Raw genomic sequence first — 17,753 nt, 5'->3', positions numbered from 1 at the left:
ATAGCCATTCCAAACACTCACAATGTACAAAACACATGCACTGAAAAAATTAGCAAGTACACAGAACTCGCCCAGGAAATAAAGCATCTATGGAGGATGGATAGGGTGCTTATTGTATCTGTTGTTCTCTCCTGTACAGGTGTGATACCACACACACTACACAAAAGCCTGGGAACATTACAATTGAGTAGAAATACATACATCACACTACAGAAGGCCACTATATTGAATACATTCCACATTGTTAGGAAATTCCTGAATACAGACACTGACACACTTATTTAATTTTTGTTTTGGTTGCTATGCCTTGACTCTGGTCCGGCATAGTACACAGCCACCGGTATCAACCGAGTATAACCCACTAAGACATGAAAGAAAATTTCCTTTATATTAATATTGAATCTAAATTTCAGTTTTCTCAATACTAATTTGTCTATACAAATATAAACATCTGTAAGTCCAACAGCTATATTAAAGCCAAGCAACTACCAGATTACATCAAGCTATATTATTAATAGTAGCAGTATTACATTCTTATCTAATCCAGTAATCATTTGGCTTTACTAATTTGTCAATATTTGTGAATGAATATAGTAAATGTTAAAAGTGTTCACCATATTTAAACTTATAATCAACTAAATCAACTGCTACATTAATCTATAAAACCTATATAAAATCTCATTTGTAGTTAGAAGATGTGGAAATGATATATCTTTTTATAAACTATATTTTTTGATTAACAAACCACTAAAAGTTTTCAAAACACAGCAACACTTATAATAATCAAAAAATCTAGTTTATGAATCATGTCAATAGTAGTTTGTTAGTCACAAACCACTATTAATTTTTGTATTAATAGTGGTTAAACTAATCATATGATAATCTGTGACTAACAAATTACTGCTTTTCTAGTGGCTTATCAACCATATTATCACATGATTATACAGTAGAACCTCCATTATCCGGACCTCCATTATCCGGATTTTCGATTATCCGGTTATCCGGATTGTTCAAAATAAACAAAAATTTTACGAATTTGCTAATTTGCACTTGGCGAATTACAACACTGTTTATGTACATGATGGAATGCATAACTTTTTTTGTTTCAACAACGTCTCACCCAGCACAGTGGTCGTAAACCCTTAAATATATTTTACGTAGTAATAAAAATATAACTTGACATACGTATTTATAAATAATTTATATTCAAATTACATCATTTCTATGACCAAGGGCGGCGTAAGGCATGGACGACGTGGGCCACCGCCTATGCCTCGCGGTCCGAAGGGCCTCGCGCCTCGAAGGTTTATGCATTACTTAAAAGCCGCGAACGCGACGAAAAAATTTTACTCGTCATAAAACGATAAATAGTTTGTCAAATTTTTATTCATAAAAATGCAGTTTCAACTGCTTTTTATTTTATAAAATCCGTCTTCTTGCGCCACCAGAGGGCCTTTTAAACAATAGGTAGTCTGTTAGCGTTGGTCAGTAGTAGTCCAAATTCAATACGAACGTTTGTTTCTTGAAAATTTGATCACGATTTAAATACAGTATTTACTTTTAATATTACCGATATGTCATCAAAAAGAAAATGTGTTGTATTATCATTAAAAGACAAATTAAAGTATCTGTTTCGATTATCCGGATTTTTCCTTATCCGGACTACCTTCATCCCCAATTAGTCCGGATAATCGAGGTTCTACAGTATTTGTTTTTATATCAATTATAAAAATTTTTGTCATTCTTTCTATTCATGTTATGTGAGAGTTAATATATTTAAACTTTATCCAGGTTCATTTTAATTGACAATTACTTTAATTTACCCTATCCTGAATCAGTTATTATCTATATATGAATAGTCTTGATGTATCAATTTTCCTAACTCATAATTTCACTAACATTTTACATAATCAACTATTAATAAAAAATAAAAAAGAGAAATAATATAGAATAAAATTAAAGAGGTTAATGGTGACTTATGCTAAATGCACTGTTTTCTACAAAATCATTGAAGTTGAGCAGTATGAGAATGTAGGGAAGACCAAAGAAATATTCAGTTACACAGAATGCTATGCAAGAAATCTAATTGGTTAAGAGGGTGGAGCAAAGAATTGTTCTAAGTATCTTTGAATGGTATCCTGACTCAGCAAGTCAACTCTGTCTTTAAAAAGGCAGATAACATAAAAATAATTATTCAGTCACTGTGACTAATTTTTTTACCATTATGAAAACAAAATATATTTATACCAGCACATACAGCCATTTTACCAACAAACAGTACTGATGGTAATGATAAGACAGAAAAAAATGACATCACTATCGGAACTTAGCATACAAAAAGTATACTGACTGAACTACTTAGAATTCTAGAAATGGGAGAAACCATGAATTGGTTAGAATAAAGATCACAACATAATAGACTCAGAAAGAACTCTGTGCTGCTGAACACAGTCCACATACTATTATAAATTCCATTCAGAATGCAACAGCTCTGACAAATCCAAAATCCAAATAAAATACAGAGGATTGGTATCAGGAAGGACATTTGTCTATAAAACATCTGCCTAAACCAACTGTCCTATATATACAGAATAGACCTTTGCAGTGCTACACAAAACTACGACAAGTACAGTACTTATATATCTTTAATAAATGAACGAATGAATGTATAGGAAAAAATTGCACAAGCACCTCTTATCAAGCAAGGTATGTGGAATTATTGTGCATTTAGTGAGAAAAAAATATGGAATAAAACTGAAGGAAACTTAATACCATACAGCTAAAATAGTTACTGAAAACTTTTTATATAAACAAAACTGCATGATATTACCAGATAAATAAATATATGCGATGAATTATAAAGTTCATTAAATTGATTTCAATTCAAATACAGTGGAACCTTGCTTAACAAGCACCTCTCATAACGAGTAAAGCAAATCGTAAAAAAATGACTCGCTTAACGAGTGACGTTTCACATAACAAGTGACAAGGAGAAGGAAGTTCCAAATTGTGTGCATGCTCCATCAGTCTGTGTTTAACACTTGTTCCGCCAACATCTTAGTATCGCTTGTGATCACACAATTTTCCAAACTTGTGTTCAGACATATTATATGTAAACATCAACAACAATAGCCATATAATAAACATACCAAATGATATTCCAAATTCTTGGGCTATGTAAAGGCTATAATTAAATATTAAATTACTGTACTGTATTTCAATTTTTTTTTTTTTTGTTTTCTACAAATTGAATTCACATTCCAGGTTGATTCATTCCGTGCTAAAAGAAAATATGATGCTGATTCACACTCCTTAACAGTGTATATTATATAATTTTCTTTGAATAAACACTATACATAAAATATTTGAGTNATAATAAGACGACTAAAATTTTTAAATATTACATTGGCTTTTGAAACTGCTATTTTACTTTGTATTCTACACCAGGAAAATTATCAACATAAATTTAAAAACATCTCTTACTTTGAGCAACAACAAACATTTTTGAGAAACTATAACATTATATATATTTTTGCAAAAATTTTCCATTCCTAACAGATTACTTCAAGAGTTGCTCTTATATTATATAATTTTCTTTGAATAAACACTATACATAAAATATTTGAGTATTTTTTTTCAGCATGGAATGCATTATCATATTTTAAATTAATTTATATGGGAAAAATTGTTTTGCTTTACAAGTAACATTCTGGAATGAATTATGTTCATTAAGCAAGGTTCCACTGTACATATAAAACAAATTAAAATTAAAAAAATAATTTATTATACTTACTCTTGAGCATAAACTTGCAGAATCTGTTTCATTATTCAAATCAGTACTTTCATTAATTGAAATATTTTCAGAATCCAAGCTATCATCATCACCATCAGAGTGCCTAAAAGATTAACAAAATATTCTGTACAATGCAATTTTATAAACATTTCATTCTTTTTATTCTTTTAATATTATAAACACAGCTTTTTACTTTCTAAACTCTCAAAATAAAAAAAAATTATCAATTGACAATTATAGTTAATTAATTAAAATTCCATATAATTTATTAATAATTTTTATTAAAACATAAGCATTTTCCTCCTTTCTATTGCTAACTTTTTATCATTTCAATCTTATCTCAAGTGAATTTTAATGCTACTGATTCAGTCTTCTCACTTCACATTCCACTTACCTGTTCCATTAATTTAACTAAAAAGTTTCTATGTGAATACATTGTTTCATTTTTCTATTCAAGGGATCCACTTACAATATACATTTTAAATTATTTGAGTTTTTGACATAGTGGTATCGTTTAATATTTTGGCTTTGTCAGCTAGAATAAAAAGACTAGGATGTGGCTATTGGCTGCACAAGCAAAGAAAATTAGTTTTAACACAAAAATTACTAGAAGCAAGTTAGAAACATCAAGCTTTACACTGGATCTAACGTTATTTTATAAATTTTTGTTTGTTTGAATTATTATTAATTCAAACAAACAAGGTTTTATTGTATTTTCTATATTATATTACATAATAATTAACTTTGCGACAATCATTCAAGGTTTAGAAGAAAGAAAAGCACACAAGAAACATTACTAAATCTCTGTNTTTCTTCTGAGATCGCAGTAATGCGCGACAGGTAAGCTAGTAATTGATAAAAATTCCAAATAAACAAATATATCCGCAGAAATATTAAGATTGTAACCTATAAGAATACAAGCATGCAACAAAAATATTTCATATAAAGCCAAAAAAGTAACTACCAAAATCATCAAAAAAGTTTTTTTTTTAATTTGGAAATGTTTTTAATTTAACTAACTTAAACAATCTATTAAAATGTGAAATAAAAATATAATAAGACGACTAAAATTTTTAAATATTACATTGGCTTTTGAAACTGCTATTTTACTTTGTATTCTACACCAGGAAAATTATCAACATAAATTTAAAAACATCTCTTACTTTGAGCAACAACAAACATTTTTGAGAAACTATAACATTATATATAATTTTTGCAAAAATTTTCCATTCCTAACAGATTACTTCAAGAGTTGCTCTTACAAATACTCCAATACCTATATTCTTAAACATCAACTCACTTGCAACCATTAGGTTAACTTTAGAGACAGTCATGCTGTCAGGATAGCCATTTAACTGTTCTCTTATAATTGGAGCTTTCATTCCTATAATAAAATTTTTTATTGACTGAAGTGCATTAGTTGATTTTTTTAACTGTATCAAGAGGAATCATAAAACAAAACCAATTTAATTATGAAAAAATAATCTAATTAAATCATCAAAATGGTTCAGTGCATTGAGTAATTTTTTGCGACAGAAATAAAATATTTAAATGCATTTAAATTTTATATTTAAGAACAATTATTTATATTTCATATAAAAGTGTGTCTTGCATAAAATAAATTGCATAAAACTCATTTTATGTAAACTTTATTTTGTACTGTACACTGAATCAAAGGCTTAACATTTCCTCATAATGTTAAAAATAGATTAACTGAACCAAATAAACTGGCATGTTAAAAATTAAAATATTAATGACATAATGCAACAGCAAGTATTATTTATTAATAATTTTTTAATAGTATTATTTAACAGTATGTAATAGTATTTTAACAGATGATGTTCAGCAAATTTTTTTTAAGTTTTAACCTTTATTTTATACCCTAAACAAAAATTTATTTTATTGTTTTATGTGCATAAATTTTGTGTTTAAATTAATTCTGACCTTACTTCTCCCAAAAAATTGAATTCAAATATTTTTCAAAAAACCTATATTATAACTGACCTGTTCAAGTGTTTGAAAATTAGACTATTTGGATTATAAGATGATGATCTGGGCAGAGAGTTGGGGGGAAAAACAATTTATCAATTAAAGTAGTTACTAGGCAAGCTATCATACTTTCCTTTTGTATTAAGGTAATAGATTACTCATATATTCTTTAAACATTGTTTGTAATTAAAATTAATTAAAGAAACTGTCAGATTTTGTCATCCTGTTTGCTAAGTCCAGTTTTTTCAGGCTTGTTTTTTTTTCTTGTTTTTAATTACATTCTGCTTCAATAAGATTCAAAGATAATGTAATCATTTGACCACATTTAAATTAAGCAAAATTAACAAACATTAAATAAATTAAATAACTAAATATTCTGATCATTTCTGTGTTTCTTTATGACATAATGCAAATATAAATTTCAATTTGAGTATATTATATGTTATGTTATTTATTAAGTATGAGAACTTTTGGTATATTGTATGACAAGCATGAGTCATTATGAATAAAATTTGTAAGAATTAAAATAACTATTTTAAAATTTTCCTTTTATATAATTACAGGTATATATTAAAACTCAGATTTATCAGACAAAAATATTTACCTCAATTCAATTAATGGCACACTAGATGCTCTTTTATGATATGTCACAGTTGCAGATGGTGATGATATCAGAACAGGACTACATTGCTCTACATTTAACATTTTACTCACTAAAAAAAATTTAAAACAAAAATATTAAAATGATATAAAAATTCATCGTTTTAAATAAATTATAAACTGAATTAAATATAATTAAATTTTTAAAAATTATCAAAAATGCAATTTTTTATTATTTAAAATAAAAAATAAATAAGTTTAATCTAATTACACAAAGCAGAAGAAAAATTTTGAGAATGTTTCTGAAATAAGCTATTATGTTTTAAATTTTAGTACAAAGTGCTCACAAAATCCTAATTCATCTAGTTAAAAGTTATCTGTACATTTTCTTCCATTCTCTGTATAAATTTTAAATTTTTCTCATGTTTTTTCTGGACATCATCCTCCATTTTGATGCTTAAAACTGATTAAAACAGCCTCTGATAATTATTGTTAAGTCTTCAACTCTTATAAAGTGGAAACAAATTTTCTCTTTCATATTGCACTAAAGCAAATTGTAATATATTTTTTAGTCTCAATCACACTGTATTAAATTTACATCCAATTTCATGCATAGGAGCTTTGCAATCACTCTGTACTGTACATTGGGTATCAATCAAGAATTTATATGACAATAAATTTGATATTTTATCTTTATTAAATAAATATGTCAAAATATATCTATTGGATACTATATTTAAATTCTGGTATATGTCATTTTACATACAGCAATTATTTGAAAATCTATGAAGGAGTTGTCAAAACAGAACAAAGTTTATAGCATTTTGAAACACAATTCTCAGATATGTAATTCCTGCCTCTGGCCATCCTCTCAAACAGTGGTAGAAAAAAGGTATACTGTCAGTCAAGATGGAGACTTCCATGGGTGAAAACAATCAATCATTCAGTCATTCGTTGCCTGTTTTTTGTTTTTTTTTCCACTTGTTCCCAACACTAAAATGACATGTGAAAGGACAGTGTTCAACTGTGTCAGCACTGTCCACGGATGGTGTGAGAACCAAAATAAATCTTTTTTGTACCAAGAGTTCACAAAACTGGAGCACTGCTGGGAGAAGTTCATCACATTCTTTGAGAAGTGTTAATATCATTTGCCTGGGACAACACCTTCACAGGTAGGCTCACTATCAATACTTTCAAACAACCCTCATAACACAGTATCCAAATTTCAATTATATAAATATTTCTAAACTTACTTTTAGTTAAATTACATAATTAATTAAATTAATAGCACCAATGTAGCATGATAAATCCAGTAATTAGATATTTGGATTAATATTTCTAAATTTACATTAAATTAATTTCAAAAAAGTCTAATTTATTAAGTGTTTTATATTAATGAAGATAGTCAAATCACATATTTGTCAGTTTCCAAAATAAGAGATTTAATTACAAAAAAAATCTTCAATTTTTATTACCATTTTTTTAAATTCTTCAATCTGAAATGCAAGAAATAAAATGAGAATAATCTGCATAAACATGCAAATTCTTTTTAAATAATTAACTCAAACAACAATCTTGAAAATTAATTGGAAATTTTCAAAACTGTTTTCTTTTGGATACTTAAATGCATTTTAATAAATTAACAAGAACAACAATTGAAGTGCATTCTTTGGCAATGTTCTAATTAAACATAACCTAAGGTCAGATTTTTACAGTTAAGTAGCTTAGCCTGTTACAAGAGTACGGAAAAAAAAAGTTTAACAAGTAATTTGATATCAAAAGAAAAATCAAATATTATGAATTTTAACTAATGAATCAGCTTTTGTTTTTAAAATAAGTCTGTTTTTTTAATTACCGAAATGTTTTATAAACTCTTTGGAATTAAACAATTAAATTACTCAAAAAATCTTTATATTTTTTTAAGCAGAACTGCTGAAGACTAAAACTGGATAACTAGAATAGAATAAACAATCTTTAATGCAGCAATTAATTATAATTACTGCATTTGTTGTCATATAAGACGTACTTTTTTCCGAAAAAATACTGTCTTATAGGTTATCTGTATTGTATATGCCAGCAAATATATATATATATATATATACATAATATTTTTACTTAAGAAATATATAGCTATTGCAATGTTGTTGTTGTTGTTTATACTTGAATACTGTTTTTGTACCTAAATACATTTACATACCAACTGTATGAAAATTACAGTACTTTATTTTTCAATAAAGTATATTAGAAATTTACTTTTGTTTTTTCGGAAAGTGAAGTGCATCTTACATACAGCAAATACATTAAGTAACAAATGTGTTTCAGTTAGATTTATTGACCTTCTTTAGGATTGAACTGAAGAACAAAAACAAAATGAGCAATTATAAAGTAAAATTTTACATTTGTAAATAAATACAACCAGAGATTCTTATTTAATTACAATTAATTGCTGGATTAAATATTATTGTTATTCTTTTCACATAAGACAGTGAATTTTCAGTCTCAGATTATTAATTTGATAAATGACAAAAATTTAATGAAAGTTTCTTAACTTCCATTAAATTCAATTACCTATTTAATTGGAAAAATTAAAAACTATTTTCTTTCAGTCTATTAAAAGCAATTTTAAAAAAATTAACAAGGATAACAATTGACATCCATCATTTAACATTCATTCAAGTGGAACAAATATTTAAATACAAACATTTAGAAATGCCAATTATAAACTCTTTATATCATACTAGCAGATGAGCCTGGCATTTCTCAGACAAAAAGTAATGATAGCGAAGATTAAGATTATTAGATTATAGCTGATCTTACTTGTTTTCACCAAGTGCAAGAATTAGTTTCCCTCTCTTCCTAATTAGAGAATTTTTAGATATCTGCTTATCACACTGGGATAATGATAATTCTGCAACCACTAACCTGTGCGTGGTACCACTAAGTGATGAATAACAAACGTTTTCATAATCCCTTCTGGATTGTTCTTCGGGTTTACTAAATTCAAAAAATAAGCTTGATCTTCCTGAATCATTTATAAATATAAATTCAAACATTAAGACCAAGAGTTCAAATGAAGACAACTTATGCGCATGTGCTCCCCGTATCAACTTTATATACGACGGAACACTAAATATCATTAGAATTTTTTGAAGTGTTTAAAAATATGTTTGATATCCAGCATAAATGCAAAAAAGTCATCTAAAATAGTATAATAGAAACCGAGTTCTTCACAGTAAGCCTTAATCCTCTCTCTCTCCCCCATGGGGAATTTCGAAAAATCCCTTCTTAGTGTGACGTACCCTAACTGTGTACCAAATTTCAACTTTCAACTCCTAACCATCTGGGCTATGCATTTATTATTATTGGACACAAGTTCGGACACGTGCCCTGCATATCTTGCTGACCATGCGACTGCACTGTGCAGTTACCTATCTCGTATATGTACGTGTCTTACTCTTCGCCACCCACTGACACCAAAAATATAATGCTTACCTAGATGATATCTTTTAATTTATATGAATGTTTAATGGAATAATATACAGCCTATATCCACCCTGAAGGTCCATTCCAAATACTGGTGAGAGAATTTTTGAAATTGGATGAGTACTTTTGGAGATTACCTCCTACATCCAAACTTACAAACTTTACCTCTTTATAATATTACTATAGAGTATAGATTATTTCAAAAGTAGAGTAAACTTTCTGATAATAGTCGCATGCTTTAATATCAAAAGACAGAAACGTTTTGGAAGATGAATGAAGCTAATTCTTGTCATTCTATTAATAATATATAAAGATTTATTCTATAAAATAAATAAGAAAAGTTTGAGAAAAAATAAAAATATTGTTTATATAAACTTAGTGGTTCACTGTATAATAATGTAAATAATGATTTTATCTTGATCAGTGTATGATAAGATGATTGGTTGACTTAAAATAGAATGAATGGAGATTAATAGCCAATTATTATTTTTTTTCTTATTAATCTTTTAATTATTATTATTATTTATTCTTTAAAATAAATAATATTTAAAAAATAAAGCACATATAAAATCCATTAACAGACTAAAATTATTATAATATTGTATTTTTATTCCAAACAAATTCTTGCAGTTGCATTAGAATAGTCATAAATTACTGTTGTTATCAAGTAATCATATAAATAATAAAATTATTATCAGGCATTAAAAAATTCAATTCAACAGAAAATGAACTTAAGAATTCTTTGATATTCATCAGAATGTCAAAATTATATTTGTATTCTATTTGTTTTATTTGTATTTTATGTCTACTTGTTGACAAACTTTTTCAAATTACTATTTTATCAAACATCAAAAATATCCTAAATGAAAACTGTAGAATAATGCTTTTATTTTTTGTCATTTTGTTCATTTCCATTCTAAAATGAATCTAATTTTTAGGATTTATCCCTCTAATATTAACATATAGTTAATTTGTTTATCAATTATTGATAGTGGCACCAAATTAAAAATTTTTTTAACAAATTATGCATGTCATATGTTAATATTTCTAAAATCTACTATATAATTCATTGCAATTTGTGCTCTTCTCAATTAACCTGTAAGAAAGTAATTCCCACATCAATATTCAATCCTAAACAATAATTTACATAAATTTTCTTATATGATGGCTATCTGATATTTATAAATGACATTAATAATTTATCTTAATTCATTAATATGAAAATGATATCTTATTATTTGCTCAAACTGAATAAATTACTACATTAGGCAGTTTTTTTTTATACTTTTTAATTCTCCGTCCTGTGGGCACTAAAAAGGCTTTTTCATTGCCATCACAAATTTCATTAGGATTACAACGGAAAGGTTAGAATCCATTCCTCACTACCCAAACATATTCAGAAGATACCATCCATGAAAATTCTTAAAAATTCAATCTAGACTTAAACCTCCCAAGTCTGTCAACTGTCTATATCAATGTTTCTCAACTGTCAGTCTACTAGAAAATTACTGGTCTGCAGAAAAATATTTGACTACATAGCTGATTGCAAGTGACATTTAAGTAGTAATCTGGACTTACCATACATACTTTGTTATGTACAGTAACTCTAAATAAATATATATAAGTGTAAAAAATAAGCAAAATTCATAGCTGCATATAATTACTGATCCATGTAAAATTATCCATACCTTTAACAGTCCATAATGAGAAAAATGTTCAAAAACACTTATCTATATCTTGAATTCTAATCTTGAAATCTAATTCATTTGAATATCAGTCAAATGGTAGTAAGATACTCATTGGTAAAAACAAAAATAAATTACTTTCAGGAAAAAGTTTATACCAGCGGTTCTTAACCTTTTTGATTCATGGTGCCCTTTTTAGAATCAATTTCTATGATGGAGCTTTTAAATCTACCCTAAGTCTTACAACTTAATAGTGTTTAGGTGTAGGCCTAAATTAAGACATAACAAATTCATGTATAAATGTTTAATGAGAGACCTGTGGTTGCAGATTTTGCACAGTTTTCTTATTTTTGGTTCAATTAATGATAATTGCAGGAGAATGTCTGGTTCTGCATTTTGTTTCGCTGCCTTTATAGGTGAAGAATCCTGCTTCACAGAGATATGTCATTTAGAAAGGCAGCAATACTTAATTCAACTTGGCAAATTGCTTCTTTTTCTTTAATTTTATTCAATTTTTATTTATTTTATTTTCCTTGAGTGGCCACAGAGCCCCTGGGAAATGCATGTGAAACCCTAAGGGCTCCACAGAGCACAGGTTGGGAACCACTGGTTTACACCGTAAGAATAATAATTAAAAAATAATTTTTAGTTTATTTTCTATATTTAGCAGTTGGTTTCCTTTCTTTAAACTTAATTTTGTTAATATTAAATAAATTTGAGACAAATTTATTATACATATTAGCATTTCTCAAACAAATGAGCCAACCGTCTGCTTTAATGGAATGTCTACTAATAAATAAATAAGCATGCATTTTTCAATCCCAAGTTTTACAAGTTATCTTCAGAATTAAAACATTAAATTCTAATACTTATAATGATTTGAATATATCAGAGAGATGGAAGAACAGTGTCTTCTTCTCTCTCAGAAGGACTAAGAAAAGATAGGAGGATTTGAGAGATAAAGACACCAGAAGAGAAAATGGATAAAGGTCAAGTCATGTGGAGGATCATCATTAAAAAGTATTGACCCTATATAAAAAATGAAATAAAGTAAGAGAAAAAGAAGAAATATTTTCTTAAGAAAATTGTAATATTCAATTCAGATAACTAGAAAGTAATTTTAGGAGGCTGCTTTAAAATTTGTTAAAATCAGCCTTCCACATATTGCTTTAAATATGGTTACAAAAATTATAAAGCTTAATGTTTTGAAATTTATCTGGTCAATTTCAAATTTTTCTTTTAAACCTAACAATAATAATCTTAAGGATAACTCATTTATAATCCAGTACTTCCATATATTGATCTTGAACTGAATTACAGTAAGACCCCGCTTAACACTGATTCGATATAACGCAGTCTGCTCAAAGCCTTAAAAAACCTCAAAATTATGCTGATTTAAATTATCGTGGCATTTCATTGATTCATATATAATACGATTATTTGTGAACACAAATCAATCAGGTGGCAAAAAGGTGTACTTTCTATGTTTGTTTGGTACAATTTTGGAAAAAATATATCATCATGGATGCCATAGGAAATATCAACTTCACTTGGCAACAATTAACTGATAAATGCACAAAGTGTGGAAGAAGTTATGGCAGAAAGTAGCCAAGAATTCTCAACAAGAAGAGCCTATCGCTGTGTCGTTAGGTTGACCAAACTCAACCTAATCGATATACAGGACTAGGAGATATAGATGAGCAGGATATTAAGGAGTTACAGCAGGTTTCTGGTGAGAGCCTTACCAATGATGACCTTCAAGAACTGGCAGAACAAGGAATTCATGTAGAACTGGAAAATAGTTTCTGAAAACAAAGAACCCAAAAAATTTCTCTACAGATTTCCTTAGTAAAAGTTTGCTAACAAAAACTGAAATCGTTGATCAAATTGTAGCGAATGATCCAGATTTTGAAAGGAGTGAAAAAGCAAAACAATGCATTTTGGATGCGAACTTCTGCTACCAACATTTGCTTAAGGAAAGAAAAAAGCGACAAATAAAACTTCACGACTTTATTGCAAAAGAACTTCAAGAATTTCAGAAAAGTAAGGAACCTTCATCACAAAAAATGAACTTTACATTTCTGTGTGCATATGTTTATGTGTTATTGACAAGATTATGTCTTGTTTATAAAATCGTACTGCCACTTGTTCTTACCAGCATAGAGGTATGAAGGAGTACTGTACATGTCGAGAGTTGATATTTGGCACAGAGTATTAGGTGCCCAAATCATTTGCGCATAAAAAAATCTAGATTCGTAGGTAGTCAGGGGACCGAGAATCGAGTCAAAATAAAATACAAAATGGCGACCCTCTTCTACAAACAGGCAAAACAGCCCCCTCATCCCACCGAAGTCAGGTAGGGGAGAGTACCACCCACGGTCATTCTAAGAAGTGAACTCTGACCTTAGGACTGAACACACAGTTTCTTCTAGGTTAAATAAAATTTGTAATCTAATTTTGTAAATTTGGGAGTGCTTCAAATATGACGTTAAAACGGTTTTATTACAAGTGGACCTTTTTTAACATTATCTAGTATAGTAAAATCGTAGGACCGATAAACATTTGACGTTATATTAGGGTTGTTGTTACATTCGATGACATTATAATCAGATTAAACTGTATACTGTTTGTGCAAAATAAAAAAATAATTTCGGACAATACAATAGCCACGATTATTTTCGATTATTCTTTTCAAAAATGGGAACTTTTCATTACGAATCAACAAAAATTCAACCTGGGCTGACATGCAACAGAGAGAAATTTTGAAATTAGATAAGTTAATTTCATCGAAGATGCATCACGGATGATCTCGTGGTCGAGGCAGGTGAAGTTTTAACGATTGCGCCCAAAAGCAGCGATATCAAGAAGATAGGAAAATGAGAACGAGACCTGCCTTGAGCATCAAAGTGATTCTGTCTCCGAGACATAGTCTTGTCCCAAATACAGTTTTGCTGTTTTACTTGTTTAACATATATTATTGTGCAAATTAATATAAAAATAACTTAAAATTAAAGTAAAATTTGTTGATTTTTGGTCGCGTATTCCCCTATCCCTATTTACTCTATGTTAAAATGACCTCATTTAACGCTGTTTTGCTTAGCGCTTTGTTGTCTAGGAATGCATTCCCCGCATTAAGCAGGATCTTACTGTATTATAAACACTTAGATAAAAAAACCTATTCCAGCAATTATTTTTTTATTCATCTAACGCTTTCAGCTATCTGTGTAGCCATCGTCAGAATCGAATAGTTTTGAATAGAATTCTTTAAAGTTTAAAAAATTATATTCTAAACAAGAATAATTTAAATACATAAAAAAATACGTAATTGAGAATACAACTAAATGTGTACAACACTGTCGAAAATATACAGAATAAAATAAAATAAAGTAAATAAATGCATAAATGAAATACAGTGGTACCTCAGGTTACGAACGCCCCAGCATACGAAATTTTCAGGATACGACATGAAATTCGAACATATTTTTGCTCCACTATACGAACAAAAACTCACCATACGACGTTACATTAGTTCGCATTTTTCATTTGTTTTTCTTACTACAGTTATTTTTTTTTAATGTATTACTTGGCTTTAATTTGAGTATGTTTTTCGCGTTGGAACGAATTATTTGGTTATGGGAAAAGATGATCCACCTTACGACATTTTCATGATACGATCTCAGTTTCGGAACGGATTAATTTCGTATCCTGAGGTACCACTGTAATTGTTTTAGTCTTTGGTATCACTGTTCACTGCATTGAGAAGGTGCAGTACTATACTTCCAAGCTGCTGATAAACAAGTGGCATCTTTATGATTTATGCACAAATTCTTAACACTGTGTTTATATGTGTATATTTTTTGAAGAGTTTTATCTTCTTGTTGATCCCCTATTCAGGCCTCTGAGTGCCATTTCTCCTCTGAAAACGTGAGAAAAGCGAGTTGAAATACAGAAAAAGCAAGTAAAAAGTGAGTGCAATAGTGACAAAACGAAGTGAAAACTCAGAACAATAACAGTAAAAGTTGTTTTTATTTTCTTTTTATTCTGTTATGGTTAAACACATTTTAAAAATATCTTTATATACTGTAATACAGTAGTCACTCGTCATATCGCGAATTCGGATATATCGCGCATTTTTGGGCCTCCAATTTTTAAAAGCACTTGGGTCAATAAATTTTAAATTACCAATTGCCATTGAATTTCTATTTGCAATGAAATACGGTATTATATTTCTACTATTGTCCTTGAGACTACCACTGAAAGTGAAACAATAAATTCGTCAAGATCTAAATATGGAAAACAAGTGGACAAATCGATCATCATTTGATTCCTTTTGATATTAAAATTTGTTTATTTACTAGTTTTAAGTACTGTCTCCTCATTTACAAATTTCTGTGAATTCGAAACTTCGCACTTTTATGTGAATTGACGGTATTACGTCAATTCACAGCGTAATGTGTAAGGAAAAGCTTTCTTTAATTCAGAACGGAAAGTTTTAAAATTTTTATATAGTAGTGACTTTATTTTGCTTTTTAGAGAATTTGTACTCTGTAATTTTATAAGTTTTGATGTTCTATAAGTTTGATGTTGATGATATATCCAGTATTTATTTTTAAAAATTTTCGATTACCGCATTTATAATTTTTATTGAAAAATATAAATTACACTAATTTCTAATAAGCTATTTATATAGTACTGTATAATAAAATCGCAATTGATATTTTGTTTTTATATCGACAGTATTTGTCTTTAAATGTCATTGTTAAAGAAACAATAATGCTAAATGGGCATTCGTGGTATCGGTGTTTACGTAAACGTCAATTAATTAATTTAATACGATATAACCTCGAATAAAATTCAGGATTGAAAAACTAAGCTTATTTTATATCAGTAACACTTGCTGATGAAAAAACAGAGAATAGAGATTCCATAGCATGTATAATCTGTTTAGTGAAAGCCCAGAATTTTTATTACTGCTATTTTATATTTTATTTGTTATTACTGCGCTTTTTTTTTTTTTTTTTTNCCTTTTTTTTTTTTTTTTTTTTCTCTAAATGCCATATTTGAAGCGTTGAGAAAAACGAAAGCTTCATACATTGCCGGTGACTCCACGTTCCTTTCTGCGTTTTTATTTTTTAATGGCTGCTTTGTTTCTTTTCGTTTTTTTTTTTTTTTTTTTTTTTTGTCTTCCGCAAGCGCGATATAACGACGAGGGGCTACTGTATTTCTAGTAAACCATGAATACTTAAAGTTTTTCAAAATGTTTCTGTGCTTCCTCTTCTGCTTTTTTTCTGTTTCTCTTATTCTTTTAACTTCTTTTCATTTTCCAATTGTTCTTGATAATTTCAGTTAATTTCAGTAGTCCTTTGTAATGAGTACAATCTGTGGGCTTTGGTCATACATGATTAGTCCCTCCTCAACAATCAAAAGTGAATTAAGCATTCTTTCCGACATTGATGCTCTACCAGGAGGAAGTGCCCGGTATGAAATTGAAAATCCCCATACCACATCAGTATTGCCATGAGAGAGGGTCAATGCTGATTTCACTAAGTTGACTATACTGGGATAACTATCATTATCAAAAACTGTTTATTTTTTAGTGCTTCGAGATGTGTAAATATTGATTTCAAAATAAAATAATATTTTATTAATGATTTCATAAATAACAAGGAACTTTTTTCTGCAGATGAAATAAAAACCAACATCGTTGCAAAACGTTGTTAACCTTTTGGGAAGCGTGTGAAAAATTTTCTCGCACGCTTCGAAGTGCACTTTTTACAACACTTCGAATATTTTATTTGGTAAATTTTGTGTGTAAATATGAATTTACATTTTCGTTTACTTTTTTAGTCTCTCAATTAATGCACAATTATAATCAGCATAAGAGAAAAGATTAAAAAATGGATATTTCATAAATAAAGTAATCACATTTTATGAAAATAATACTTACTGTATGGAATAATTATACTTGTAGTCAATTTAAACATACTTTTAGGAATATATAGATGTGTTTGTTTTGTTTGGTTATGGCAACGCAACACTTAAGCGATCTGCCTAGGGGGATGCCTTCCGGGAGGTCTTTTATAGACGTGGAGAAAACCCGGAAAACTCTACGTGGCCAGCCCAACCGAGCGAGGGGCGAACACACACAACCGAACTCCCAGTGTTCAGGGAACGAAGACCGCTTGGCTACTGGTGGGCCATAT

The 17,753-nt window shown here is 28.8% G+C and overlaps 1 protein-coding gene across 3 annotated transcripts in view; it reads right to left on the bottom strand.

The window, feature by feature from the left end:
- Positions 1-17,753, bottom strand: part of LOC111640995 (sporulation-specific protein 15-like) — a 169,466-nt gene that overhangs the window by 95,173 nt on the left and 56,540 nt on the right. For all 3 annotated transcript variants that reach the window (XM_023387099.1, XM_023387098.1, XM_023387100.1), the window contains 2 exons: positions 6,387-6,495; positions 3,794-3,896 (listed from right to left, as the gene is read on the bottom strand). In XM_023387099.1, coding sequence (XP_023242867.1) covers positions 3,794-3,896; positions 6,387-6,495 — 212 coding nt within the window. The remainder of the gene's footprint in view (positions 1-3,793; positions 3,897-6,386; positions 6,496-17,753) is intronic.

The sequence above is a fragment of the Centruroides sculpturatus genome, unplaced genomic scaffold, assembly GCF_000671375.1.
Source record: "Centruroides sculpturatus isolate CEXI.00-Female unplaced genomic scaffold, Cexi_2.0 scaffold187, whole genome shotgun sequence".
Classification (NCBI taxonomy): Eukaryota; Metazoa; Arthropoda; class Arachnida; order Scorpiones; family Buthidae; genus Centruroides; species Centruroides sculpturatus.
This window is presented reverse-complemented; position numbering and strand designations above follow the sequence as displayed.